A 26,637-nucleotide genomic window follows, 5' to 3' on the forward strand; every position below is an offset into this window, starting at 1 on the left:
TTGTAATGGCATATACCTGTGATATGAAACTATTCAAGTACTGATTTCTTTTTTCGTTAACTTATTTCCTTATTCAAGTCTCAGACTAGGTAGCTAGCAGTTTTTATTTCCATTCCTTATAAAAATATACACGTACACATGTCACATGTCACATATACAAACAACCCCAAGTAACCCAAAATCTTAAGTCCTCAATAAATTCCAAATACTACTAATAAATCAATATCACTACTCCTAATACTAACTGTCACCTCAATCCTGATCTTAATCATAATCAGAATGATAATTAGAACTATAACTATATCTCAAGTAGTAAAATTATTAAATCGTATATAAAAAGACATATATAAATATAAATAGATACCTGTAGTATAAATGAGATAAGATAATAGGACTAGAATCCAGAACTTAATATAGAAGTGATTACTTAGAAAAAAAGTAAAGATTTAGGAATAATATATAGCATATAAAATAACATATAATATATAACGTGTTTTATCACCGAGTGGATCATATCATCGAATGGATCATTTGAAAATACACCAAAATCAACTATTTTAAATATTCTTATTTTAATAACCAATCATTATTTCTGAAAATTGAAAGATTTAAAATAATGATAATAATTTAGCTTTTTAGAAATTTAGTTTTAATATAAACATCTTTATTAAATTCGACAAAATTCGAAAATGTCACGATTTTCGTTACAAAAAAACTATTTCTATAATAATTCTTATAGTGTTTTGAATGTTCAAAAAAAAATTAGATTTTCATAGTACACTTTTAATTAGATTTCATATATTAAATTTTTAAAAAATTCTATTGATAAATAAATAAAGTGCACGGTTACGCACAGACGAATTTTGTATGTAAATTGAGTGATCCATTCGGTGATATGATCCACTCGATGATAAAACACGTTAAACTACAAACCATAAAAGATTGAGATAATTTCATGGTCGAGAATATTCTGTATGAATCAAGTTCAAGAAGAATTTCCATTCTAGTCACCGATTCTAAAAGAAGAAGGACACAGAAATAAAACAAATCTTGGAACTTTATAGGCATTAATTCACCTATCATAGTAATATATATATTCCCAAATGCAGGCCATGTTCCAGTCGGCACCGGGATCAAGAAACACATCGACCTAGTTAGCAAGACAATTCATAATGCAGTACAGGGAGCTTTATCCGTCTACAAGACAACCCTGATGATCGCATTCCTTATAAAAGCTGGTCTCCTGACTGGAATTGTTGTATTAAAGCAAGCCAGGTTGAGATTTGCATTTCGACTTCAGATAGTAAATATACAATATTTATTTGTAAACCGATTAAAGCTATATATCAGGAAAAGAGGACAAGATATAAGCATACTGAAAGATTCTATCATTAGATTACAGAAAATGAAATAAACAATCCCTGCGACCGAGCATCCCAAATTCTTATAACTATATTTTTCCCCTGAATGCTATATTAATCTAATTAATAATATAAGTAAAAAGGATACTATGAAAACATTTAAAAACTAATAAAACCTAATTCCCCAAGAAGATTACTCTATATTCTTAGATAAATTTGAACAATATAATAAATACAATCATTATATAAAATACAGTTTTGCAATCTATTATGGTAAGCAATAGATCGACAGTAACTACAACTGTATATACAAATAGTTATACATTTTTGATATCGAGGTGATTGACGCATAGCAGGGATTGGAGTGCTTCCTGAATATTATTAAATGTTTTTATCAAGATTGAATATGATTATGTATTGATAGTATCTTAATAATCTAGGGAATGCAAGGGAACACTGCTGATTTCTTCTAATAGGTTTATTATAAATACTATCAAGCAATGCAACACTATAATATTATAATCAAGTGATCCTCTAAGTATATTGAGATAGAGGGCAATGAGGCAGTCGATTGCCTTGTTGATCAGGGTACGACTGGACTACTTGATTTTGGTTTATTATGCCTTTCTATTGTTAGCAATTCCCATTCTATTCTATATGCTAAATATTAGTATTTAGAGAGTAAATAGTGAAATACGAAAAGAGATCTGATCTTTGAAATATATGATGTATAGAAGTTGGTATATAATACTTCGGAGCCGGGGAGCCTTAAGTTTCTCTGTAGAATATTATATAGATTTATAGCAATATGGATTGGATATAATAACTTTATAGCTTATTATATTAGATTTAATTACAAAAATAGTATAAATATTTGTATATGTAGGATCGAGAAAAGCTTATTATATTTCTTTTGATATTCAATCAATAATCAGATGTATAATAATTGGCTATTTGTATTAAACCGATTACGATTCGAATGGGATATGATAGTATATATCAACTGTATTCTGTAATTACAATATAGTTTTACTAACCTTTTCACCAGATCCAGATTCTATATTAGAATATACTCAAACTATATATAATTATACAGATATCAATTTGCTTTAGTATTCTGAGGACAAGCTTTTTATTTCAATCAATCTAAAACCTGTACTAATCAGCTATAAACGCTTCAAGCGTTCTCCCGATCGATAATAATCGATCCGATTATCTGTTGATATTTGGATAATATATAAAACAAGGTTTTCTAAAACAAAACTACAAACCTTTAGACAAAATAGCTGCAGGATTGTTATAAGTGGTATTGAGTGGGGAAACACCAGAGACAATAAGTCTTTGATTAGCTAACATTATATTATTATGAGCAGCTGGAATGCTAGCGGTCTGTAGGCCTGCTCCTTAATATGTCTAGAATACCCCTTGGGAGGTTAGATATTAGATGTTAATCACTATAAATAAATAAATAAATAGTAATATATATATATACATATAGAAAAAAACACGAAAAAACCAAGGAAAGATTTTCTTGGAAAAACCTGTTAATCTTTATTGTATTTGAAACAGAATATTATTCTCTATTTCTTTTCGAAGTTGCTGAATTGATATTTATTCGGGTTGGGGAGATATTGTTATTGGTGTTGGGAAAGGGGGTTTAGTGTATTTATATTGGAATTATTAATAACGATGTTATTAATAATAGATTTATTATATTGAATATGATTAATAAAGAAACTAAACCATAAATTCTCATAATAATCTGGACCTTTTAGTATTTGAGGGTCTTATGGGGGGATCTCAATTACGAAAAAGAAGATTTTTGAACATAAAAAAATAAAGAATAAAAACTTTTCAAAAAACTCCACTTTTTTCAGGAAATATTTTATAAGAGATATGCAATAAATATTATATTGAATATCCTATTAATATATCTATAATTACTTTATATAAATGAAGAGAAAAGCTAGATCTTTTATTTATAATATATTTAATTTAAATATATAGTACTTTATATTAGTATATAACATTATTGCGAAATGCCGATTTCGATATTATTTTGTATAGTAGATAATATATCATCGATTATAATTAGAGAAATAATGACTTTTTAATACAAAGTATATATTACTAAAGCAATAATATCCTAATATTATTATATTTACTATTTCAATTCTATTCAATTATTTAATTTTGTAATATAGTTTTATTCTCTGTATTGATAGGATGATATAGTAAAACCTAATATAATTCTATATTTCTTATACTCATAGAATAGCTAATAAAATAAAAGGGAATAGGAGATAATAGGTATTAAAAAGAAATTATATATTATTGATATATCATAAAAAAAGGTAAATATAAGACTTATAAATAATAGATTAGGGAATTATAATAAAGCAATAATTCTCTAAAGAAAACTCAAAGAATTAAAGGGTAAAGATAATTTTTTGAAAGGAATACGATATTATAATTAATTATAGCTTTTATAATATTCAAAAGGAGTTGGATAGAAAAAGGGGGATTATTGTAATAGAATAGAAAGCATAGGGTTTTTATAGATATATTAGGGAATTTATAAATAAAAGGGTTTTGAATAGAATGAGTATACAATATAAACGGCTTGAAGAATTTGAAAAGATTGCTTAAAAGGTTGCCTAAGGGTTCTATTAGAGAAGTTCGGGAAGAGGATGATTTTTTATTCTTCTTTTTCTATCTATCTTAAAATCAATTAGAACTATATATAAATGTATCGCATGGTTTTAGTATAGTTGTATAGATCGAATCGATTATGAATTTACTACTACTACTATATATATCAGATCAACTGGTTAATATATACATACTCCATAACTCCTATACCAATCTTTCGATACCCCATCCCAATTTATGCCGCCCAATTCCAATCCATTCCAATCCAGTCTATCCAATCCAATCCAATCGATACAATACAATCCCGCCTTCTGTTTTCGGCAACTAAACTCCCCACCATTTTAACCTCTAAACCTGCAAATCCCTAATCCTATAAATCCCCTCTTCCTCTCTCCTCCTCCCAGCACCTCCCCCCGTAATCCTCCCCCCCACCACCCACAAACCCAACCACCACCGCCACTCCACCTACAAACCCAAAAATTCCCACCCCCAACCCCGTATCCTTCAATCCCATCACTCCCCCCATCTCCTCCCCCATCCCCTGCTCTATCCAACTCGGCATCGCAATGATCAAAAACCCCGTAAACAAATTCTGCAAGACCGCATGTGCTCTATCCAATCCCCCTCTTCCTCTCTGACCCTCCTCCTTCCCATGATCATCCACACCCTGCTGAATCGCCAAATATCTCTCCACCGCGAATCCCAAGATCGCGGCTCCTGCAACCAAGATCCCGAAGATTAGACTGATCACTTTGAGACTGCATTCCATGCCTGGAGTTGAGACGACAAAGACGGTGGAGCTGACTTTGGTGGCTTGGGGAATAAGTGTCGTGGATACGTATTGAGAGAAGGCGACGGTACCTGTGGTGAAGAGGATGAGGCCTGGAATTGCGATACGGAGAGCGCTGGTTGAGGTTCCGCCTAGGGCTTTTTCGGAAGAAGGAAGGATGGGTTTTCCGGGGGAGACGATGGATAAGAGAGCGTAGGAGATGAGGGAGAGAACAAAGGGTCCGATGAAGATATATCCTACTTGGCTTGGGAAGATGAATAGAGGCGAAGCGGAGAGGAAACTTGAAAGGCTTAGTGCAAATGCGTATGCGGATGCTATTGGTAATGAAGCCAAGACGAATGTAAGAAGTGTGATGGGAGAGGCGAGTTTCTTGAGTGGTCTTAGTAAATCCTCTTTGGACGGGTTACCCCAATATGGCATGAGATGTAATGTTTTCCACCAAGATTTGATGGAGATGGTAGGGGGAGATGTAGGAGGAGTGGGATGAGAAGTTCGGTAGAAAGATGTTTCCGGAAAGGCGATAAGTAAAAGAAATATCGAAATGGCTTGGATGACATTCATCACCATGATTTGGTTTCCGTAACCATCAATTGTCTGGCTTAGATAACCGCCGATAATAGGGGTTCCCCATGTGAAAAAGACGTCGATTATTGAGAGGATTGTTAGACGAAGTGGGAGTTGTGATTCCTATTTTTGTTAGTATAATTCTATGCGTTTGAATAATATCCCTGGGTTTTAAGCCTTTCTCGCTTCCAGAGCTAGTAATTCAACAGAAAAAGGCCATAGGGTAATACTCACAAAATACATTTCTGCCATCGCACCTCCAACCAACGCTTCAAAAGCTCCCCATCCTACTCCCTGCATTATTCTACCTCCCAAAAATTGACCATAACTCTGAACATGCATATTCCACAAACTGCCGACCAGCATCAAAGCCGCGGCAAAAATGAAAATTCCTCTCTTTCCCACCTTCATATTCAATATTTCCCAAAACGGACTACTGATTGCAGAGAAAATGAATGCAATTCCTGTCAACGATGCGGTTTGAGTAGATGAGATCGAGAACTGTGCAGTGATGACTGCATTTACGGAAACGAACATTAGGCGTTGCATGCCTACTATTGAGAAAGCAAGACAGAGGGCGAAGAATGCAAGATTTTTGCGATGAGGGCACCAGTTCTGTAGCGTGTTAGTATAACTTTCTTTAACGATCTTGTAACACGTTTGATTCGGCACAAAAATGGCAAATAACAATAGAATACATACCAAGGATCCATACTTGAATCATGACTAAATTTCTCATCATCCCAGTCTCCCATGTCCTTTTCGAAATCAAAAGGCGTAACTTTTTCCACAAATGTTTTCAAAGTCCCTTCATCCATCTTTGGGAATCCCTCAACTTTCTTCTCTTTCGCATTCGCATTACTTCCGGCCCAAAACTTTAATTTTCCACTGATAGTATCCCTCCTCAATTTCCCTTTCATTCCATCGTCAATTCCGCCTTCGTCATCCCCTTTTCGTGAATGTTCCGATTTCTGAAGAACGGCTTGTGGTTCAGTTATAGTTGCCATGATTCCCGTTCGCTGCTAAGCGTTCTCGCAATTCGTTTGATCGGTTCGATGCCAATTGCCTCTTAGGATCGTCTATCTTTGTTGTATTTCCCTTCATGTATTTCTGATTGAATTCTCTTGTACAGTCGTCGAATCGTGTAAAATAATTCGATTTAAATTCTCTTTTCTTCTCCTTTTCTCTCAATCTCAAAATTCTAAATGAATGTCGCGCGATTTCTCAAAAACCGTCTATAAAATGTAAGGTAAAGGAATGACTTTGAAAATAGAAGGAAAAAAACACTACACAAGAAACAGATCTAGAAACCCAATTGACGGTCTAGCAGTCTTAAAGGATAGATGTCAATAATAGAAAAAATAAGAAAATAATTAAATCAAAGGCATAAATGTCATTGAAAATATCCGAAAGACCAAGAGAAATTCGTGGACAATGCGTACAAGTAAATGAACTCGAAGTCGAGACGAACAACCATTTCATACACCCCAACTGCGCCTCACCGCATGAGGAATCCGATTTGAATCCGCATCACATACAATCTCATACGCTCCAATTCTCCTATAACTCCCATTGACGCGAATATGAGCTAATTTTCTGATATTCCGTAGGGCTTAAATTCATGCACTTGCATTTTCAGACGAGTTAGCTTCCCAAGACTCCCGAAATATACCATATTGATCCAATCGTAACCCCTGCAGCGATCAAAACCTAGCTCGAGGTTTAAAGTCTAATACTAAAAGGGGAATTTTCAATTCAGATCAACCCAAACCGTGGCAGCCGCGTTTGGAATGATCGACACGTTTCATCTTGGATGTGCCGCACTGGCGCGGTAGCTGCTCGGACTCGGATAATTTGATGAGGGACTCGGTTGAATTGAAGCGAGCATTCACCAATAAGTCACCTTGCTCACCTCGATACTAAATTACGGGACGTGTACCCGGACATTTTGATGTTTTGCGACTATGAATTAGATAGTGCTGGTATGTGTGTAAAGAAAATTAACCTTAGCAATACGATCAGTGCGGGCTGACCTCCAATATTTCATATATTGGCCAGGTATAGGGTATATAAGTGGTATCTCCCAGTTCATTGATCCACCTCCCTTGTTTCCAAATCCATTGTCTTTCTGTAAGGCCAGCTTGAGATCTATCGATCAGACTTGCAGATTTTGCTCTTCTTTTCTTCCTCATTTACACCAGTCTTTCATTAGACCCTTTGATGATCTAATCTAGCTCTTTCGAGCTCAACGAGGTAGTTGAGGTGTAGATTATCATTGAAATTCTGTCTCATCATGATAACAGTACCCCGATATGTGTGGTGAGATTTTGAAGATATATCACCCCTGACAGACATCCTTTGAGAATCCAAAGATGTTTCTGCTAGGTTCGGGTTTGCTCTTGCATATATTGGGTGTGTTCATAGAAAGTTGAGGAGAATCTTTTATCGTGATCATGGATGAGGGAGTCAGAAACCCCATGTAGGAATTATAGATAATTCAAGAATTTCTACGTTCATGTCTCGAATAAATGATCATGTTGTCGTCTCCAAAACAATGGAGCTGACATGACAGATTGTAGATCAAAATCAAGCCCGTGCACTCCTTCTTTCCTATCATAGCCGAGGCATCAGCGACAACCTTCCTCATGGAGCTTTATCAAATTGTGATATCAATGGTGTCATTCAATTTGGGACCCGAGTTTCCGTCTTATCAACGCATTTCCATACATAAGCAATTAATTCTTGTCTTTTGATACCCCTCTTATACTTTTCTACAAGATTCAATATTCTTAATGCTAAGAAAAATGGCAACAGAAGCAGCCGCTCGTACATTCTTCTCCTCCCCTTACTTCGCTGTAGTTGGCGCCTCTTCAGACCCTGCAAAGTTTGGACACAAAAGTAATTTACTATGATTTCCTCCACCATTCCTGAATACAAGTGTTCATCTCCAATTCCTGAAGCTTTGAGCTAACTATTCTCCCCTTAGTATTCGCATGGTATACGGCCCACGGTCTTCCAGCAACTCCCATCAACCCCTCCTCCCCCGCCATTAAAGTCGGTTCCACCGATTACTCCACTCTTCCCTCAATCTCCGCTCTTCCCCATCCAACCGAGACTGGTGTCTCTATCATCACTCCTCCCAAAATCACAAAGAAAGTCTTGGAGGAGGCAAAAGCTTTGGGGATCAAGAGTGTGTGGTTGCAGCCTGGAACATATGATGATGAGATTCTAGGATTTGCTTTGAAAGAGTTTGAGGGTGGGGTTGGGGGCGAGGAGGGTGGAACTGTGGGAGGGGAGGGCTGGTGCGTTTTGGTTGATGGAGAGAGAGCTGCTAAGGCTGCTGGTAGAGATTTGAAGTTGTGAGGAGGGGGTAGTTGACCTGGACTATAATGAGGGTGACATCCATTAAACATGTTACGTTTGTTTCACATACCATCTTATATTTGAAATATAGATTGGTTCAAAATCAGGAGAGCCCTTAGAAACATCCGTAGGGATAGGTCTCAACTTGGAGTAACTACAATCTTGGCCTGATATATTCGCGATGTTTAAAAATCATATCTGGCAAGCCGTCACCGTTGTTTTTCACCATATAACTTAAATGGTGAGTTCCGGCTTCGACAAGAATTAGATACTTCTATGAAATCTACAGAGATGGACATGAATAGCTTCATTCATTTACTTAATCATTCCAAGGGAATGGCGATGAGTGTCTCCATGAAAGCGGTTCCATCTTGACTATAATCCACGAGGGCCAGACATCAGATCTTGGCCTGAAAACTCATCAGTGTACAAACCTCCATTAACACAGTCTTGTTGCACAAGCTTTGAGATAAGACAGCTTCTCGGTGATACTAGATCTTTAAAGCAAAAGCTTCAATGAGAGCAAGAAGTTTGTAGTCCAGTCCTTCCTCTTGTATACAAGCACTCCAAAGTAAGATATACATCCAGTATCCTTCATTTCTCTATCATGGTTATGACGAGAAAGTTACTAGGGCAGATGATATATGTTATCCACCTAAACCATCACAATGAGCGGAGTCTATCTCTGAGTACAGCTCTAGCAATGCAATATCACTGTCGCCGTTTGAGTTCCCACAAATTTCAATGCAGTAGCTGAATATACACATGAAGCTTATCACCCATCGAACTATATACTCAAAGCCCTGCTTGGTATATGAGTAAGTAGTACAGAAGAACGACAATATTGATTGAGAATCGTATCTTGTATTGCATTGTACTTTGTATTCCCGTAACCCCTGAATCAACAACTGAATCGGGCACATAGCTACCAAGGTCTCGCTATCGAATCATCTGAACGAGTGTACAATTATTAATTAAATGTCTTTCCTACAAATTGGATGTATTGGATCTCTAGTTATTCTTCATAATTCGACAACGATAGAAAGAAAAGGCAATCATGAAATCTCCTCTCAAGTATTATGAACTTCAAGGGTCCAATGGATCTCGTCATACGAACAATCTTCCTATTCAGTCAATTCTTTCCAAATATGATGCATGTGTGGCCAATTGTTTATTGCTTCTTTTGTCACGAAATACCTTCTTTCCGTCCCGCGATGAAAATAACCCGATACCGATGGCGAAGATTCATTAATTGGGGGAATATTCAGCTGTGAAGTAAAATTTCCTTTCTTCACTTATCTTCTCCTTCATTTTGTTATGGTCACTTTCAACAGACTTCAAAAGTTCATTTTCAATTGAGAATCATTAATTTAGATTCGCTTTTGCATCTGGTTTCTTTACCTCTTTTGCTTCTACCCACACGTTCTTTTTCACTTTCGATGGATAGCGACAACAACACAAATCGCAGTGCAACTGACTCAATTTCCTGCTTCTACTCTATCTACTTCATTACTTTCGCGCCTTCAATCCGAATTTCATCATGTCGAACAATGTATCAGTCGAGTCTGGCGATCTAGGTAGTGGCGATGATGTTTCCGCCATAATTGCTTCACCTCCTCGACCACTTTCACCACTAGATACAGCATATCAAGGCGCATCTGATGCTGAAATGGGTACTGCTATCACAGCTCCAGATAGAGCTGATGAAAATCTTACTCGGCAATTGAGAGGTCCAGAGCCTTCTAATGTTGTATCTTGGGATAGTGATACTGATGCATTGAATCCTATGAATTGGTCTAATACTAAGAGATGGGCCAATACGGGAGTTATCTCTGTCATGACTTTCTCCACGTAAGTGATTCCCTCCTTCTTTCACTCACATTTGCTAATTCTCTACAGTCCTCTTGCATCCACCATGTTTGCCCCTGGAGTTCCTCTCGTGATGGAAGAATTTCAATCTACGAATATGATTTTACAAACTCTCGTCGTCTCAATCTTTGTCCTCGGTTTTGCCGCCGGTCCCATTATTGCTGCGCCCATGTCAGAATTGTATGGTCGGAAACCAGTTTATTTGACTGCCAATTTCTTGTTCTTGATATTCACTCTTGGCTGCGGTTTGTCAACTGGTCTCAATATGCTTGTAGTCTTTCGATTCTTGGCAGGATGTGCTGGAGGAGCGCCTACTGCACTCGGCGGCGCAAGTATCGGCGATATGTTCCATCGAGATCAGCGCGGACTCGCAATGGCTCTTTGGGGAATGGGACCTTTGATGGGACCGATAGTCGGACCAATTATAGGAGGTGTACTTGCTGCAAACGCGGGATGGCGATGGGCTTTTTGGTTGGAAGCTATTATTGCCTGTGTGACGTTGGTTGGAGGATTTTTTCTCCTGCAGGAAACTTATCCGGTGGTGATCTTGGAGAGAAAGACGAGACGGATTATTAAGGAGACGGGAAATCTGGCAAAAGTTTCGGCGCTGCATCATGCAGATACGCCAATGGTGCATTTCACTAATGCTATAGTCCGACCGTTGAAGACGCTATTTCGTTCACCAATCGTCTTTCTTCTCTCCGTATACTATGCCGTTCTTTTCGGATACTTGTATCTATTCATCACGACATTTCCATTCACCTTTTCCAACCAATATCATTTTTCCGTTTCACTTACCGGGCTTTCGTATCTGGGTCTTGGGTGCGGGATTGCCATTGGGCTTTTCGTATCGGGAAAAGTCTCGGATCCGATTTTCAAACGGTTGACGGAAAAGAATGGCGGGATTGCCGAACCGGAATATCGATTGCCTACGCTGATGCTGACGAGTCCGCTGATAGCGATTTCGCTTTTTGTTTATGGATGGACGGCGCAAGCGCAGATTCATTGGATTGTGCCGATTATCGGGACGAGCTTCTTTGGGATTGGGATGATTCCTGCTTTTGTACGTCTCTTATCTCTTCCTCTTATTCTCCGCTTATTTCTTATTTCCCCTATTTTCCATTCCTTGCGAGTAAATAAATAAGCGCGTGCTAATAATTCAAAACCCAGCTCTCGATAAATATGTACCTAGTTGATAGTTTCCCTACCTACGCCGCGTCGGCAATCGCAGCAACAAAAGTTTTCCAATCGATTGGGGGAGCTTTCTTACCGCTAGCTGGTCAGCCTTTATACTCGGCTTTGGGATTGGGTTGGGGGAATAGTGTGTTGGGATTTATAGCGTTGGCTTTTTTTCCAGTGCCGATATTGTTTTTTAGGTATGGGGGGTGGTTGAGGGAGAGGGGGGTGGTGAAACTTTGAAGGGGTGGGTGGTGGGTGTAGAGATTCTAGGGGAGGAAGCGGAGGGGAGGGTGGAGAGGAGTTGGTAGGATTTGGGTATGTGAGTGAGATGAGATGAGATGAAATGATAATATATGGAAATAGGGGAGGAGGAGGTAATATTATAGCACGTCGAAGTAATATAAGTAAACACCTCAAAGCAAGAGAGATAATCATAATCAGTACTTAGTAATTATATTCACATCTATATCTACATCTGAATCTACATCTGAATCTCCATCTGAATCTCCATCTCTCAATTAAGCTCCTCCGTTCACCTCACGATATTGAATATATATTTTAGAGGAATCTATATTAGATACCGTAGATAGCTATCTAGAGAGAGGTGCTTAGATATTTGAATAACTCTTGTTATTTTATGAGGTGAGATGATGAATGTGATGAATGTGATGAATGTGATGAATGTGATGGGAATAGAAGAAGAGGGAGATATTCGGTAATTTGGTAGTTGGGATATTATGATATATATTTGAATGTTTTGATTCTGGATTTAGGGGTTGGGTTTGGGTTTGGGTTTGGGTTTGGGTTTGAGATGGGATGGGATGGGATGATTGGGTAGGGTGATAGGTAGGTACCTAGGTATCTAATATAAAATTTGCTGTAAAATTATTTAGTAGCTAGATGATACTTTGTATATAATTACATGAGAACAGTGAGGTCACTCACTCACTTACTTCACAAAGAAATCCCGAATCCGATATCGCAAATAAGAGATGCGGTATCGCTTGTTTGGATCGGAGAGGGGTTATCGGTTGGTCGGTTGGTTGGTCGGATAAGAAGTAGGATTGGATGGGGAGGGGAACTAGATAGGTGCGATTGATGTCATATCTTGGATAGAAAATGAAGATGAAGATATAAATATTGGGCGGATGTGTACTGTTGATTGTGATTGTGAAAAGATATTGTTATTACCTAGTTTGGTGTTTATTTGTTATATTATATTATATATACGGTTGGAGGAATAAGGTTACTGTGTATAGGATTTGAAGATTGATTGGATTTTTGGGTTGGTTTGGTTTGGTTCGTTCTATTGGTGATTGAGAAGGTGTTGAGAGAAAGAAGGAAAGAGAGAAAGAAAGAGACAGGAGTGATATAGTCACCTGAGCAATCAAGGGTAATTGAAAATATTGGGTCAATTGGTAAGGAATTGCCGGTGGATTTCATTACAGATTGGTAGATCGTTACAGACGAGATATCTATACTCCCAAGGACTTTTATTTTCTTCAAGCCATTCACAAAGTACCCAAGATGGCTGCATTTGCGTGAGTTTTCCTCTATCCTCTACATTCCTTCACACTAACCTTCAATCCATAGACACAAAACCTTTTCCGCAGCCTCCTACGCCGCATTCCGTCCCTCCTATCCCCAGAGTTTCTATACCAAAACCCTAAACTATCACATCGGGCCACGCTCTACACTCCTCGATCTAGGATGTGGTCATGGAGTTGTAAGTCGAGCGCTTGCTCCCCATTTCGAAAAAGTGTATGGTACGGATCCCAGCGCGGTAATGATAAATCAAGCGCGCAAAATCGCCTCAGAAAATGATGCAGAGGGGAATATAGAGTGGAGACAAGCGTCAGCGGAAAATCTAGATTTTGTCGAGGATGGGAGTTTGGATATGGTGGTTGCGGGACAGGCGGCGCATTGGTTTGATTTTCCGGGGGTGTGGAGGACGGTGGGGAGGAAATTGAGGGAGGGGGGGACGGTGGCGTTTTGGGGGTATAAGGATAATTTGTTGGTGGATTTTCCCAAGGCGACGGAGGTGTTGGATCGGTTTTGTTATGGGGAGGGGGAGAGGTATATGGGGAGATTTTGGGAACAGCCGGGGAGGGAGAGATTGAGGGGGTTGTATAGCGATGAGGTGATGAGGCCGTTGGGGGATGTGTTTAAGGATGTGGAATGGGGGAGGTATGAGCCGGGGTTGAAGGGGACGAGGAGTGGGAAGGGGATTGGAGAGGGAGGGGTGGTGATGGGGAGGAGAATGAAGTTGGTGGAGTTGGAGGGGTATTGGAGGACGTTTAGTGCGTTTCATGGGTGGCAGAGGGAGAATCAGGAGAGGAAGAAAAGGGAAGTGGGAGAGGAGGGGAATGGTGATGTGATTGATGAGATGTTTGAGGAGATGTTAAAGGTAGAACCGAAGTTGAGAGGGAAGGAGGGTGAGGATTGGAGGGATGTAGAGGTGGAGACGGAGTGGGGAACAGTGATTTTGTTGGCGAGGAAAAAATAGGAGGGATTGATAGGGGGTGATGAAAATGAGTTCTTCTGGATGAGTCTTGATATAAGATATTGGGTGTAATGCTTCGTGATAGATCAACTCCTCTCCACGAACATTTATATAGAGTGAATGAAGCAGAGTATAATTACTCATTGTTTCTACAATGGCATGTAGTCTTCGTACCCGAGATTCAGTAAATCTCTTCATATCATGACAACAACTTTAATATACCATTTATGTTATCTGAATGGTACTCATCAGTCGTCCTGTTAACCAGACTCTCCGGTCCATGGAGAGAATACTCATATTATCTGGAATCATGGTATTATGTAACTTTGAATAGGATTATAGAATGAACGAATACTTAGTATATACAAATATATGAAGCATCAGACAGAGGTATTTTTTACATCGAGGGAACTCGGGATGTCAAAGTATATAAAAACTCTTTACGCCCATCATGTCAATCAAGGGAGACTTTGTTGTTTCGTCACTTTTTGATGCAATCTCATCATAGGTAAATTCAAACATGTAAGTACCTTTTGAAACGGCGAGAAATCTATTGAAGAATTGGGATTCTGGTATATTATTATCTATAGTTAAAGTTTTTGAGAAAAAACAATACCACTCACCGGGAGACCCCTCGCTGAGACCCCTTTATACCATTTTCGAATGATTGGGAGGCTGATGATCCTGGTTGCCCTGCCAAAATTTAACTTTGGTCCACTATAATTATTATTATGCTGAAGGAACAACACATCGAGAACGAATAAAATAGATGAGAGGTTGGCTGGCATAAACATAATAATAGGCACGGACCAAAGTTATCAGATTTCTAGACCTACAATCTCTCTTCTTCTAATCATACCTCCTCCATTCACAGATCCTACATTGATATATCTTCAATTTTCATACCACTCGCAAGGAAAACACCCAGAATCACAATCAAAATGGTGAGTTTTCTATCCCTTGTTTCGATTCCCATGACAAGCTTCCACATGCATTCCATTCCATTCCTTGCTTGAAATGGTGTCCCAATCAATGAGCGTTGCTTCCGATTTGCTGGTTCTCCTTCTGGTTTGTTACTGCCCGCTCATTCTACGGTTGCAAAAGCAATCATGGCCGGGGAGTGTCAACGGCCAGTTTGTGTTTGTTTATTCACCATTCGATCTCTCGGCGCATGATACTACGTCGCGGGAAATCAACACAATTTGTACACCACAACAAGGACATTCATTCATCACATCATATCACATCACATCACTTTACTCTACAACTCTTTCTATTCTCTTTGCAATATCACTCCTGCACTTGTCTAAAATGTCATCAACTAATCCTCCATACGATGCGCAGGCCTCCACAAACTACAGAGAAGCATTTCAACTTTTCGATAAACGCGGTACTCAGCGTGTGCAATTGGATCAACTTGGAGATTTGTTGAGAGCGTGTGGTCAGAATCCTACCTTGAATGAGATTAGAGAGTTGGAGAAGAATGTTGGTGGTGAATGTGAGTTTATTTTGTTTGTTATTATGGGTAGGGGTTGAGGATGGTTTCTCGATTTTGATATTCGGCGAATTACTGTCGTGGAGTGCAGAGAGCTATGGGGATTCTTTCCACAATCAAATTATAGAGTCTATACTAACAACATGTTCTCGCAGTCGATTTCGAAACCTTCTCCAAGATTCTCAACCGACCAGGTGGATTCCGCGACCCAGGTGAACCAGAGGAATATTGTCGTGGTTTCCAGGTTTTCGATAAGGATATGACAGGATTTATTGGAGTCGGACAGTTGAGATACATCTTGACGAACTTGGGAGAGAAAATGAGTGATGAGGAGGTTGATGAATTGTTAAAGGCGGTTGATACCAGTAGTGGGGAGATTAACTATACTGGTGGGTTTTTGGGATTTCTTGGAGAAGATATAATAGGAAGGGGAGATGCAATGGGACTACGGAAAGCTAATATAAGGACAATAGATCTCGTACGAACAATCCTCGCAAACTAGATGTTATACTTCGTTATGGTAGAGGGTTGCAAATATTACAGGGAGATGAGCGGAGATGCGATGGGGACAGGCAGGGAGAAAGAGAGTCGGAGATATACGAGTAAGGAGAGGAACGAAGATATCATAACAGTTGTAGGAATTACTTTTTCGCGACGGCATAAATAGGAGCTGTGGAGTGGAAGGATACCGTATTGATAATGGCTATGGATGGCTATGGCGTTGAATGAACTTTGAGGCCTGCAAAGGCAGAAATGGATATCATGATTTTTTTCGAGATGATATTGAAGTGTGTATCGTAGATGTTGATGTGATATGATGAAGAGTGTGAATGTATGAGTGAGTGTTGTTCTAATTGGAGATTGATTAGCTTACCTCTTACTTACCTAGTATGTTAATGATTTTGGTTTCATCAATCAAGGCTAGTTGTGATGTGATGTGATGTGATGTGATGTGATTGGGTTCCATCTCAAGAGAAGGCTGAAGTGTTGAGTTTCGAGGCTGTACGGATACTGTACCTAGTATTTCTGTGTTGTAAATTTGGTTAAATTTAATATATGAGTATTTCTTTCTTATCTTCGTAGGTATTTATATTTATAATACTATGTAATACGATATAATACGATATAATACGATATAATACGATATAATACGATATAATACGATATAATACGATATAATACGATATAATACGATATAATACGATATAATACGATATAATACGATATAATACGATATAATACGATATGATACGATATGATATAATATGATATAACGATACTTGGAATTTATTTATATTTACATTTATATTTACATTTATATTTACATTTATATTTACATTTATATTTACATTTATATTTACATTTATATTTACATTTATATGTATCATATTCTCGATTCGATTGTTTGAAATTTGATAATCATATTGGTTGGAGAGAATTGAGTTTGGATTTGGATTTGGATTTGGAGAGAGAAGGGAGGAGGTTTGGGGGTTGTAGGGTTGTAGGCTTACGAGTTTGGAGGTTCACGGGTTCACGGGTTCACGGGTTTGTGAGTTAGGAGGAGGCTTATAGATTAGGAGGAGGCTTATAAGTTTGTAAGTTCGCAAGTTCACGATTGGTTCTGAAGCTCACGATTCAGAAGCTCACGAGTTCGCAAGTTCATAAGTTCACAATCGCACAATCGCACATCGCACAATGTCTCCCCCCAAAATTAATACGTATCATTGCGCTTACTGTACGAATCTTCTGCTGGCAACAACGCATACAATTTCGACGCTTCCGAAGAGGAAAGGGACGGGAGATGGGAGTTTTATTTTGCCGGTTTCGGGGGTGGTGTCTAGGTTTGGAGGGGAGAGGGAGAGAAATGGGGATGGAAATGCGATGGATGTTACTCGAGATGGGATATCTGCGGAGGATGGAGAGGGGAGGGAAGGAGAGAGGGACGATGGAGAGGACGTGAAGGATGATGATGAGCAGGATTCGTTACCAAGTTATGGGTATACCAATCTTCTTGCACTTACGAAACCTAGTAAGCAGGTGATTGTACGGAAGGAAGATGGGTTTGAGAAGAGAGGAGTGTGGAAATGTGGACGGTGTGCGGTGGCGGTTGGGTATGAAGTTTGGGCGGAGGGGACTGGGGGTGCCAAGAGGAAGGAAGTTGAAGGGGAGGGGGAAGGGGAGGGGGAGTTCGAAGGAAAGATTTTGTATTTGTTGAGGGGTCGTTGATGAGTACGGCGGTTATTAGGAGTGGGAAGAAGGGGGTGGAAGGGGATGCTGAGGTTCTTGGGACGGGGGTGGGAGTTTGGGAGTGAGAATGGGGAAGGAGGATGAGGAGAGGGAGAGGGAGAGGGAGAGGGAGAGGGAGTTGGAGAGATTGTGTTGTTAGGGAGATTGTGTTGTTGGGGAGATTGTATTGTATGGGAGGGAGGAGATGTTTATATTATAGAATTATGGCTATTGATATGCCATAGATGGAAATAGAGGAAAGCTGAGGTTCCAATTGACTTCTAGATAGTAAAGACGTTGATTCACTTGTCACTTGCCATGTCAAACTACCTGGGTACCGGTACCCCATATTTTCGGGTATGAATAACCCTTGCTTTCCGCATTCATAGCATACTAGGTACCTAGGTACCATACGACCCTGAATTTTGATCTGATAAGCTGGTACTCCCTTGACACTCCGTACTGTTGGAATTCTGGAATCGAACATTATCAAGAATTCATTTGCCTCTCCACCACTCCTATCTTTCAAAAGTCCATCTTGAGTACTTTTTGATTCGCCCAAGGTTATAAATAAGTACATACACTCACACGCTCACTCACTTATTCACTGACTCAATACGTCCATCATATCCACCCAAAGCTACCTACCCACGCTCCCACGCTCCCTTCCCCACCAACATATCTGTCATACCTTCCATTCTTGACAGCTCTTAAACGCCTAATTAACCACCAAGGGATTCTAATACCCAACCAACTTCATTCATCCTGGCTTCCACCACACGTATCATACGTTCCCTCTGTGTACTACTGCTCATCTTTCTTTCCATATCTGTCATTCTGGCTACCTCAAGGATTGGACCCAGACTGGGAGCTTTATTTAGTCAACTCCGACCTACAAATACAAGACCCCTCTGGTCCCCTCTCGCAACCACCATCAATCCAACCTCAACACGTCTCATCACCACCGCAACCATGGCACCTTCTCAATATCAAAAGCCTCCTCAGGCTCCTCCTCTCTTCACCCACACCGAATCCCAGATTGTCGACGAGGCAAAGGCCTTGATGGATAACTATCGAAAAATGCTCGACGATATCGTTGCCAACGTCAAACCGGAAGATGCAACATTCGCAAATGTTCTCTTGCCTACCGCCAACCAAGATGATCTTGATTCGCTTCAAATCAGCGTGCTTACCTTCTACCAAGCTGTCTCTGGCGATTCGAAACTCCGCGATGCGAGTTCGAAAGCGGAGGAAATCATGGATGAAGCGCAGATTGAGATGGCGATGAGAGAAGATGTTTTTAAATTGGTCGATGCGGTTTACAAGAAGAAAGAAGATTTAGATCCGGAATCGAAGAGACTGTTGGAGAAGGAATACAAAGGATATATTAGAAATGGATTGGGGCTTGAGAAGGGTGAGAAGAGGGATAGATTCAAGGAGATTAGCAAGAGGTTGGCTGCTATTGCGACTAAATTCCAGAAGAACTTGAATGAGGAGGATGAGGGAATTTGGTTCACATTAAAGGAACTTGACGGAGTTCCTGAGGATGTCATCTCGGGATTGAAGAAGGGTGAGGGCGAAAATGAGGGAAAATTGAGGTTGTCGTTCAAATACCCTGATTTGTTTCCCACGTTGAAGTTCGCGAAGGATGCGGAAACCAGAAAACAAGTCTTTATTCAGAATGAGAACAAATGCAAAGAGAATGTGGAATTGTTCAAGGAAGCTATTGTTCTTAGAGATGAGGCTGCTAGATTATTGGGTTATCCTGATCATGCAAGCTTCAGGATTGAGGATAAGATGGCGAAGACTCCTGCTACGGTTAATGAGTTTTTGCATGATTTGAAGCTTCAGCTTACTCCAGGTGGAGCTAAGGAAGTCGAACATCTCAAAGCTCTCAAGAAACAAGATTTGGATGCTAGAGGATTGAGTTCGACATTTGATGATAATTATTATCTCTGGGATAATCGATTCTATGATCGAATGATGGTGGAGAATGAGTTTTCCATCGATGAAAATAAGATTGCGGAATACTTCCCTCTTCAATCTACAATTGAAGGAATGCTTAAGATCTTTGAAGAGTTGTTTGGATTCGTCTTTGTTGATATTAGCAGCGAGGAGGAATTAGCTAAGGTTTCACCAACTGGAAAGGGTTCTGATGTTTTACCTCATCCAGATGCTAAACTCTTTACCGTTTGGGATGATGAAGGTGAAGGTAGTGGATTTGTTGGTTATCTTTACTTGGACTTGCATCCACGTCCAGGAAAATATGGTCATGCTGCAAACTTTGGCATTCAATCCGGTTTCTACTATCCAGATGGTACAAGAAGATATCCGGCTACAGCACTCGTCTGCAATTTCTCCAAACCAACTGATAAGAAACCATCACTGTTGAAACACGATGAGGTTGTTACCCTCTTCCATGAATTGGGTCATGGTATCCATGATCTAGCTGGTCGTACCAGATACTCTCGTTTCCACGGTACAAATACCGTACGTGACTTTGTCGAAGCACCAAGTCAAATGTTGGAAAATTGGTGTTGGACTCCAAGTCAATTGCAAAAATTGAGTAAACATTACATCACTGGTGAATCTATTCCAGATGATTTAATTGCCAAACAAATTAGCACCAAGCATGTCAACGGCGCTCTTTTCAATCTCCGTCAACTCCACTTTGGTATCTTCGATATGACAGTTCATACTCCTAAGAACCACGCAGAAGCTGAAGCTTTCAAAATCAGCGAATTGTATAATGAACTTAGGGCAGAAATCTGTGGTCTCAAAGGTCCAGAAGCTCTGGGTGCAAAGAGTGATTGGGGCAATGGTCAAGCTACTTTTGGTCATTTGATTGGTGGGTATGATGCAGGTTATTATGGATACTTGTCTAGTCAAGTCTATAGTGCAGATATGTTCTACACGGTTTTCGAAAAGAATCCAATGGATCCTAAGGAGGGAAGGAGATATAGACATATGGTGCTTGAGAAGGGTGGAAGTCAGGATGAAATGACTACGTTGGAGGCGTTCTTGGGAAGGAAACCTAGTACCGAAGCGTTTTATAGGGAGTTGGGGTTGAAGGGTGCGAAGAAAAATTAGAGGTGGGGACGTGAAGGGGTGAAGGATGGTGATAGGGGGTAGCATTGCATATGTGATTTAGAGTGGGGAAGACCAAGGAAGGCAGGGAGGGGTTGTGATAGTTAGTTGCTGCGAAATAGTTTGTTACTATGCGAGTGAACCATCAGACTCCGGATGGGAAAATGAGAATATAGTATGATGATTTTTTTGATTTGGGTTTTTGAGGTTTTGAGATTATTGTGAAGAATGAAATCGGTGATGTGAAAAAGTTTTCAGAACACTGTATATCCTCACCCTGGATGTTGAAATGCTGGCGATGGATGTTCTCTATGTACAGTTCATGGTAATCATCCTCATGTCCCGTTCCATCTCTTCTTGCTTTCGAGACAAGGCAGTCCTTGTATTGTAAGCTACTTCAATTATTAGGTATCCTTCAATATTAAGAATTTGAGTTATCATTTATTATATATATTAAGCAAAAATATATCAAAAACCATTATTTATTTAACTTTTAAACCACCTATTAATTTAATAGAATATTAATCAAGTTTTATAAAAGAAATTTCAAAAATCAAAAATTAACGTAACTTATGGTGAACCGGGTCATATGGGAAACTGGGTCACAAAATTCAATTCTCTCTATGTAATCTTGTTCTACAAGCTATATATTTATCCAATTCCAACTTTAAATTACTTGAATTATTCTCTAACTCTTCTTCTTCAGTCTCCTTTTCTAATTCTTCAATTAGATATTTATATAATCATCCTCATAGCTTTTTCTCCTTAGGTTTTTCCTTCACCTTATGTATCATTTTTAGTATTTCCTTATTATTAAAGATAAATTGATCTTGTAATTTGATTTTTTTGTTTTTAGTTTTCTTCTTTCGAATCTCAATTACTTTTTGAGTATTAGTGAGCTGTTTTCGAAATAGGGTTATCTTAGTATTTTGAGATTCTATAAGTCTAATCATTCTCTTAATATATCGATAAGTTGGTGATACAAGAGAATTATTATCTATTAGAGTTTTATTAAAGATCTGATTTGCTTGTCTTAGCTTTATCCCATTTGAAAAAGAGCTTTTGAGTATAGATAAATTTAGATCTTGATTGGGGGTTCTTATTTATAGAATAGAAGATTGCTAAAAGGAGTTAAATGATAATGAATCGAGTATTTTTCGTAGGGCAAAAGATATTAAACTAGCTTCTCTCCAGTTAGTTTTAATATTAGAAGAATTCAGTACTTTTTTTCTAATATTTTGAAAGAGTTTTATCCATTCAGCTCTTTGAATTCGCTTTACATTAGTTCGAGAATATCAATCGATCTTTAAAGTATAATATCGTTTCATTAGCTTATACACTACAATATCAAGTGGCTGAAGCAAGTAAAAGTAATGAGGAGGTAATATAAGTAAATCGATATCCTTCTTTATATAGAAAGCAATAAAGCTACCTGTAATATAACTTGAATAACCATCCATAATCAAAAGTCGAGGTTGGTTATCTAACACTTTCTTGGATTCTGGTTCGAAAACCCTTTTTAGCTATTCTAATCCATGATTATTTGAGGTCTATCCATTTGTATTAGTAGAGAACTGCTAGCTTTGAGGTGTGTCCTTTGGAATCCAAGTAGAATTCGTATTCTGAGCCTTGAAAATGATTATAGGTGATAAAGCATTTCTAGCTGCATTGATACATTCAAATGCAGTTATCCATTCTTGCTTATCAACTGTAACTTTCTAATTCGATTTTTGAATAGAATCGACTATAATACGTGTACTTTGAGTACTTCCAATTCCAAATCTGGTTTTGTCCATATTATATATATCATCTAATTCATACTTTCATTCAATAAAACGCATACAAAACACATCAAACCAAACCTGAATATTCTCCAGAATTGTTTCTTTAGCCCGATTAGACTCTGTTGGTATCACCATGGGGATGGTGAAGTAATATAGTACTAATGATTCATACTGTTGTAATATTGCTTGAGGTTCTAAAAGCTAAAGGCTACGAATGTATATGCTATAGTGCAGGAGCACTAGTGTATGTGCTAGTGCGGTTAGTCACATAATCCCTATCCCAACACTAGTGATTCTCTAAAGTTGTTGTATTATATCTTTTCTAGTTAATATCCCTTTCTCAATATAACCATCTGTGTCACTAATCTCTTTCAATCTATTTCGTGACCTTAATCTTTATAGTGTTATTGTCAATCAAATCCTTTAGGGCTTGATATGATTTAGATTTAATCATTACGTCTATTGGGTTAAATTCTCCATTAATCCACTTGATCTCTACAATCTCCTGTTTCTTGTATACCTCTCGAATCGCTATTATATCGATCATTAGTCTCTTTTCAATAATTGTACCAAGCTTTGTAAAATAGTTGTATAATAATCTTGAGTTGATATATATAACTAATGGTATTTTGCGATTTGGGAAGATCTTATCAAGTGTGCTTTTGATTGTTATGCTAATATCAAAGCCCAAAACCATATTATAGAGCTTTGATGCTAGTACATTTTTAATAATTCTTTTACACTTGATTAACGATCAATGAATGATATTAGCCCTATCGAATTTGTTTATTAGAATAATAATATATTCAATCTGGAAGGACAAATCTTTGTTATTAATAAAGGATGTATTTATAAATACAACTAATTTAAGAGAATCTATATCAAATGGAACAAATTGTAGTTTTCTCTTTGAATTGTTAATCTGTTATTGGATACGTTTATTGAGAGTATTAGCATCTTTTTCTTTTGGGTTGATTGTTTGTATTGTATATGATAAGTTAAAGGCTGCCTCTGATTGATATATAATTGCCACGTATGCTCCTCGAGCGCGTTGTACAACATACTAGTCTTTTGCTATCGCCAACTTTCTGAGCTTGCCGCATGTGCCTTGCATATTAGATGGTTCTGAATTGACTAAACGAAGGTTTTCGCATTGTTTCTTCTAATTGAGGTAGATCGTATTATTATCCTGCTGAGTGATCAGACTACCATTAAACTTAAGTGGTATATCTGGTGTGAGTGTCTTATGCTTTTTTGCCGTGAATTTAGTGTTTCTGAGTTCAGCTTGTTCACAATCTGTGAATACTTTATTAGCTATAATGAGTGTATTATTTGTTTGTAATCTGATAATGCTGAATGTTGTATCGTCTTTAGTTATATACAATAAATATGGATTATAGGTTGATTATATCATTTTGAGAGTATTGGTATAATGCTTGTGGTAAATACTAAACCAGTGATTGCCTGCTTTCGGGATATTATATAATGGTTGTACAATTTACAGAATAAAGCTTTCTGGAATGTTTATTTCCGGTGGTGGTTGAGTATAAAACTTTCGAACTAAGTTTGATGTTGATTATATATATATTTGTGTGATGTTGCGAATACTTATGATTACCTCATTCTTGGGTAGCATTGCTATTATTGTCAATATAATACGTTGGCTGACGCGTTGTATTGTTAGCGATTATATTAAAACAGTATCTTTTCCTTGATCTTTCCATACTTGTATAACCAATCGGGATTTGGGAAATACTTTGTTAGTTTTTTTATTTTTAATCTTATCAATAAAACGAGAGTTAAAAATCCTTATACTTATAGAGATATTCACAATCTTTATAAATTGGAAAACACTGTTTTTTATGAGTTTATCAATCTCCTTTCGTTTTAATTCTACAAAAATTATTGATAATGAGATATCAGTAAACACTATATAACACTCAATATACTGTATATCATTAGACTCGTCTTCCTTTGATAAAAAATCGACAAATCCGATAGGTATTTTGTAAATTCGATATTTTCTCCTTTTACAAAAAGTATTGATTATACTGGAATTACTACTTGAGGGATTTATCATTGCTGAGGTTGGGGGTTTCTGGATATATTCAAAAGGGTCTCCTCTGGATTCCTACTCCTAATAGTAGCTGATAAGGGAATAGATATAACTTTGCCAGATTTTAATAAAGTTGTTTTGTTTACACTAAATACAGCAAATTGCTCTTACTATGTTAATCCAGCTTATACAAATAGTATTTGTACTGATTTGGCAGGTGATTGGAATTGATTCTGAAGCCGATTCTGTATATCCTTTACATAAGGTTTAACCTGAATAATACGGAATTCCGTTGATCCGCTTGGTAGTTGTATTATGCATATCTCATCTTTTATACCCAATAAATAATATGGTTTTATCTATCCTTTATATTCTCTTTATACCCAAATCTTCGAATTGATAGGTAAGTCGTATAAAGCCATTATAAACAGTCCATTTCGCTGACTCAAAGTGTCAAATACTTATCGTATCGCTCGTAGTTTATAAATCTCATTTATTGCTTTTTTAATCGTTGATTACTGCTATAGAACTGTAAATGCAAGTAAGTCAAATTCAGACATCCACAGATATACTCCAAAGACTAGAAGTGTTGGAACTAATTTGTCTAGTCCTGCAGTGTTGTTTATTGCTTTTACAGCCATTTGTAACATTATCTCTTTTATAATAAAGCTACCGAGCTTATTGGAGATGATAGTATATATTCTCTTGATAACTGTATAGTAATATTCAACTATACTAATTGACTAATATGCCTTAACTGGTATACTCTTTGTTCTTGTCAATATAATCGTAGTGTATTAAACGAATTCCTTGCTTACGAAGTTCTTCCCAGTATTATGTATAATAAAATCTGGTGGACCAGTGTAAATATCCATTCAGCATTTTCAAAGCGCATTAAAAATGTGTTTTGCAGTAATGTTATCCAGCTATTACACAGCTTGGAATTGTATACCTTCATCAATAATATATAGAATGGGGTGAGTATCAATATATATAATGTCAACTATTATTGAATGGTTGAAGTCAATATTATCTTGTAGATTGAATTTAAATCGATCCGATGATTTTCTGTACTTTTGATAATGTTGATAGAACTTGTTAAGCTTGTCAATCTCGGCTTTTGAGATGTTATTATGGCTAGCTCGCTGTAGTACTCGTAAAAGTCTATATGCCGATGGATGACCAAAGCGATGGTGTAGGCATTGTAGTTCTGTATCGGTAAGGTAACACTTACTACTCTCGATAATTTGTTGTATGAATTGCTGTATGTTTATTTGCCATAATAGAACTGTATGCTTGTTGCATCAAATACAAGAGTAACTTTCTCCTGTTCTTGCAATAATAGTGTCGATAATATTATTGTAATATATGCCGAGACAATCTATATCATTAAATAATAGTAGGAATGATATTTCCATATCCATGATATGAAATTCGATAGTTCCTAAAGGTAGATAGAGTTTGACTGATCCGAAAGATTTAGCTCTTCCGATCCCGAATACCACATTTACAACTCCTGCTCTACTTTTGTTTAAAATAATATTCTCGATAGTTGTTTTATATGCTATATATTGATTGAATCCTATTATAAACCATTCTGCTATAACTATATCAACGATGATGCTCTTGAACTCTTTGGAGTCGTATCCATTTATGAATATAATTTCCTCCCGAGTTTAGTATATTAGGGTATGAATAAGTATTTTAT

At 37.8% G+C, this 26,637-nt stretch overlaps 7 protein-coding genes across 7 annotated transcripts; 6 read left to right on the plus strand and 1 right to left on the minus strand.

The window, feature by feature from the left end:
• Nucleotides 1-4,354: 4,354 nt before the first annotated feature.
• On the minus strand, nucleotides 4,355-6,374 carry EAF02_009706 (uncharacterized protein; the record flags this gene model as incomplete). The annotated part of the gene is made up of 4 exons (XM_038905754.1): nucleotides 4,355-4,367; nucleotides 4,487-5,490; nucleotides 5,602-6,001; nucleotides 6,070-6,374. 4 exons carry the CDS (start codon nucleotides 6,372-6,374, stop codon nucleotides 4,355-4,357), a joined length of 1,722 nt encoding a protein of 573 aa, XP_038754494.1.
• A 1,797-nt stretch (nucleotides 6,375-8,171) lies between these two features.
• On the plus strand, nucleotides 8,172-8,730 carry EAF02_009707 (uncharacterized protein; the record flags this gene model as incomplete). The annotated part of the gene is made up of 2 exons (XM_038905755.1): nucleotides 8,172-8,265; nucleotides 8,354-8,730. The coding sequence occupies 2 exons, from the start codon at nucleotides 8,172-8,174 to the stop codon at nucleotides 8,728-8,730; spliced, it is 471 nt and encodes a 156-aa protein (XP_038754495.1).
• Nucleotides 8,731-10,270: 1,540 nt separating this feature from the next.
• EAF02_009708 (uncharacterized protein) lies at nucleotides 10,271-11,743 on the plus strand (the record flags this gene model as incomplete). Its single annotated transcript, XM_038905756.1, has 2 exons — nucleotides 10,271-10,581; nucleotides 10,630-11,743. 2 exons carry the CDS (start codon nucleotides 10,271-10,273, stop codon nucleotides 11,741-11,743), a joined length of 1,425 nt encoding a protein of 474 aa, XP_038754496.1.
• A 1,562-nt stretch (nucleotides 11,744-13,305) lies between these two features.
• Nucleotides 13,306-14,284, plus strand: EAF02_009709 (uncharacterized protein; the record flags this gene model as incomplete). Its single annotated transcript, XM_038905757.1, has 2 exons — nucleotides 13,306-13,319; nucleotides 13,372-14,284. 2 exons carry the CDS (start codon nucleotides 13,306-13,308, stop codon nucleotides 14,282-14,284), a joined length of 927 nt encoding a protein of 308 aa, XP_038754497.1.
• Nucleotides 14,285-15,592: 1,308 nt separating this feature from the next.
• On the plus strand, nucleotides 15,593-16,687 carry EAF02_009710 (uncharacterized protein; the record flags this gene model as incomplete). Its single annotated transcript, XM_038905758.1, has 3 exons — nucleotides 15,593-15,779; nucleotides 15,932-16,165; nucleotides 16,250-16,687. The coding sequence occupies 3 exons, from the start codon at nucleotides 15,593-15,595 to the stop codon at nucleotides 16,276-16,278; spliced, it is 450 nt and encodes a 149-aa protein (XP_038754498.1). The 3' UTR covers nucleotides 16,279-16,687.
• A 784-nt stretch (nucleotides 16,688-17,471) lies between these two features.
• On the plus strand, nucleotides 17,472-18,002 carry EAF02_009711 (uncharacterized protein; the record flags this gene model as incomplete). The annotated part of the gene is made up of 1 exon (XM_038905759.1): nucleotides 17,472-18,002. The coding sequence occupies one exon, from the start codon at nucleotides 17,472-17,474 to the stop codon at nucleotides 18,000-18,002; it is 531 nt and encodes a 176-aa protein (XP_038754499.1).
• A 972-nt stretch (nucleotides 18,003-18,974) lies between these two features.
• Nucleotides 18,975-21,092, plus strand: EAF02_009712 (uncharacterized protein; the record flags this gene model as incomplete). Its single annotated transcript, XM_038905760.1, has 1 exon — nucleotides 18,975-21,092. One exon carries the CDS (start codon nucleotides 18,975-18,977, stop codon nucleotides 21,090-21,092), a length of 2,118 nt encoding a protein of 705 aa, XP_038754500.1.
• Between the last annotated feature and the right edge of the window lie 5,545 nt (nucleotides 21,093-26,637).

Source organism: Botrytis sinoallii (assembly GCF_014898435.1).
Source record: "Botrytis sinoallii strain Bc 23 chromosome Unknown BSIN_021, whole genome shotgun sequence".
NCBI lineage: Eukaryota > Fungi > Ascomycota > Leotiomycetes > Helotiales > Sclerotiniaceae > Botrytis > Botrytis sinoallii.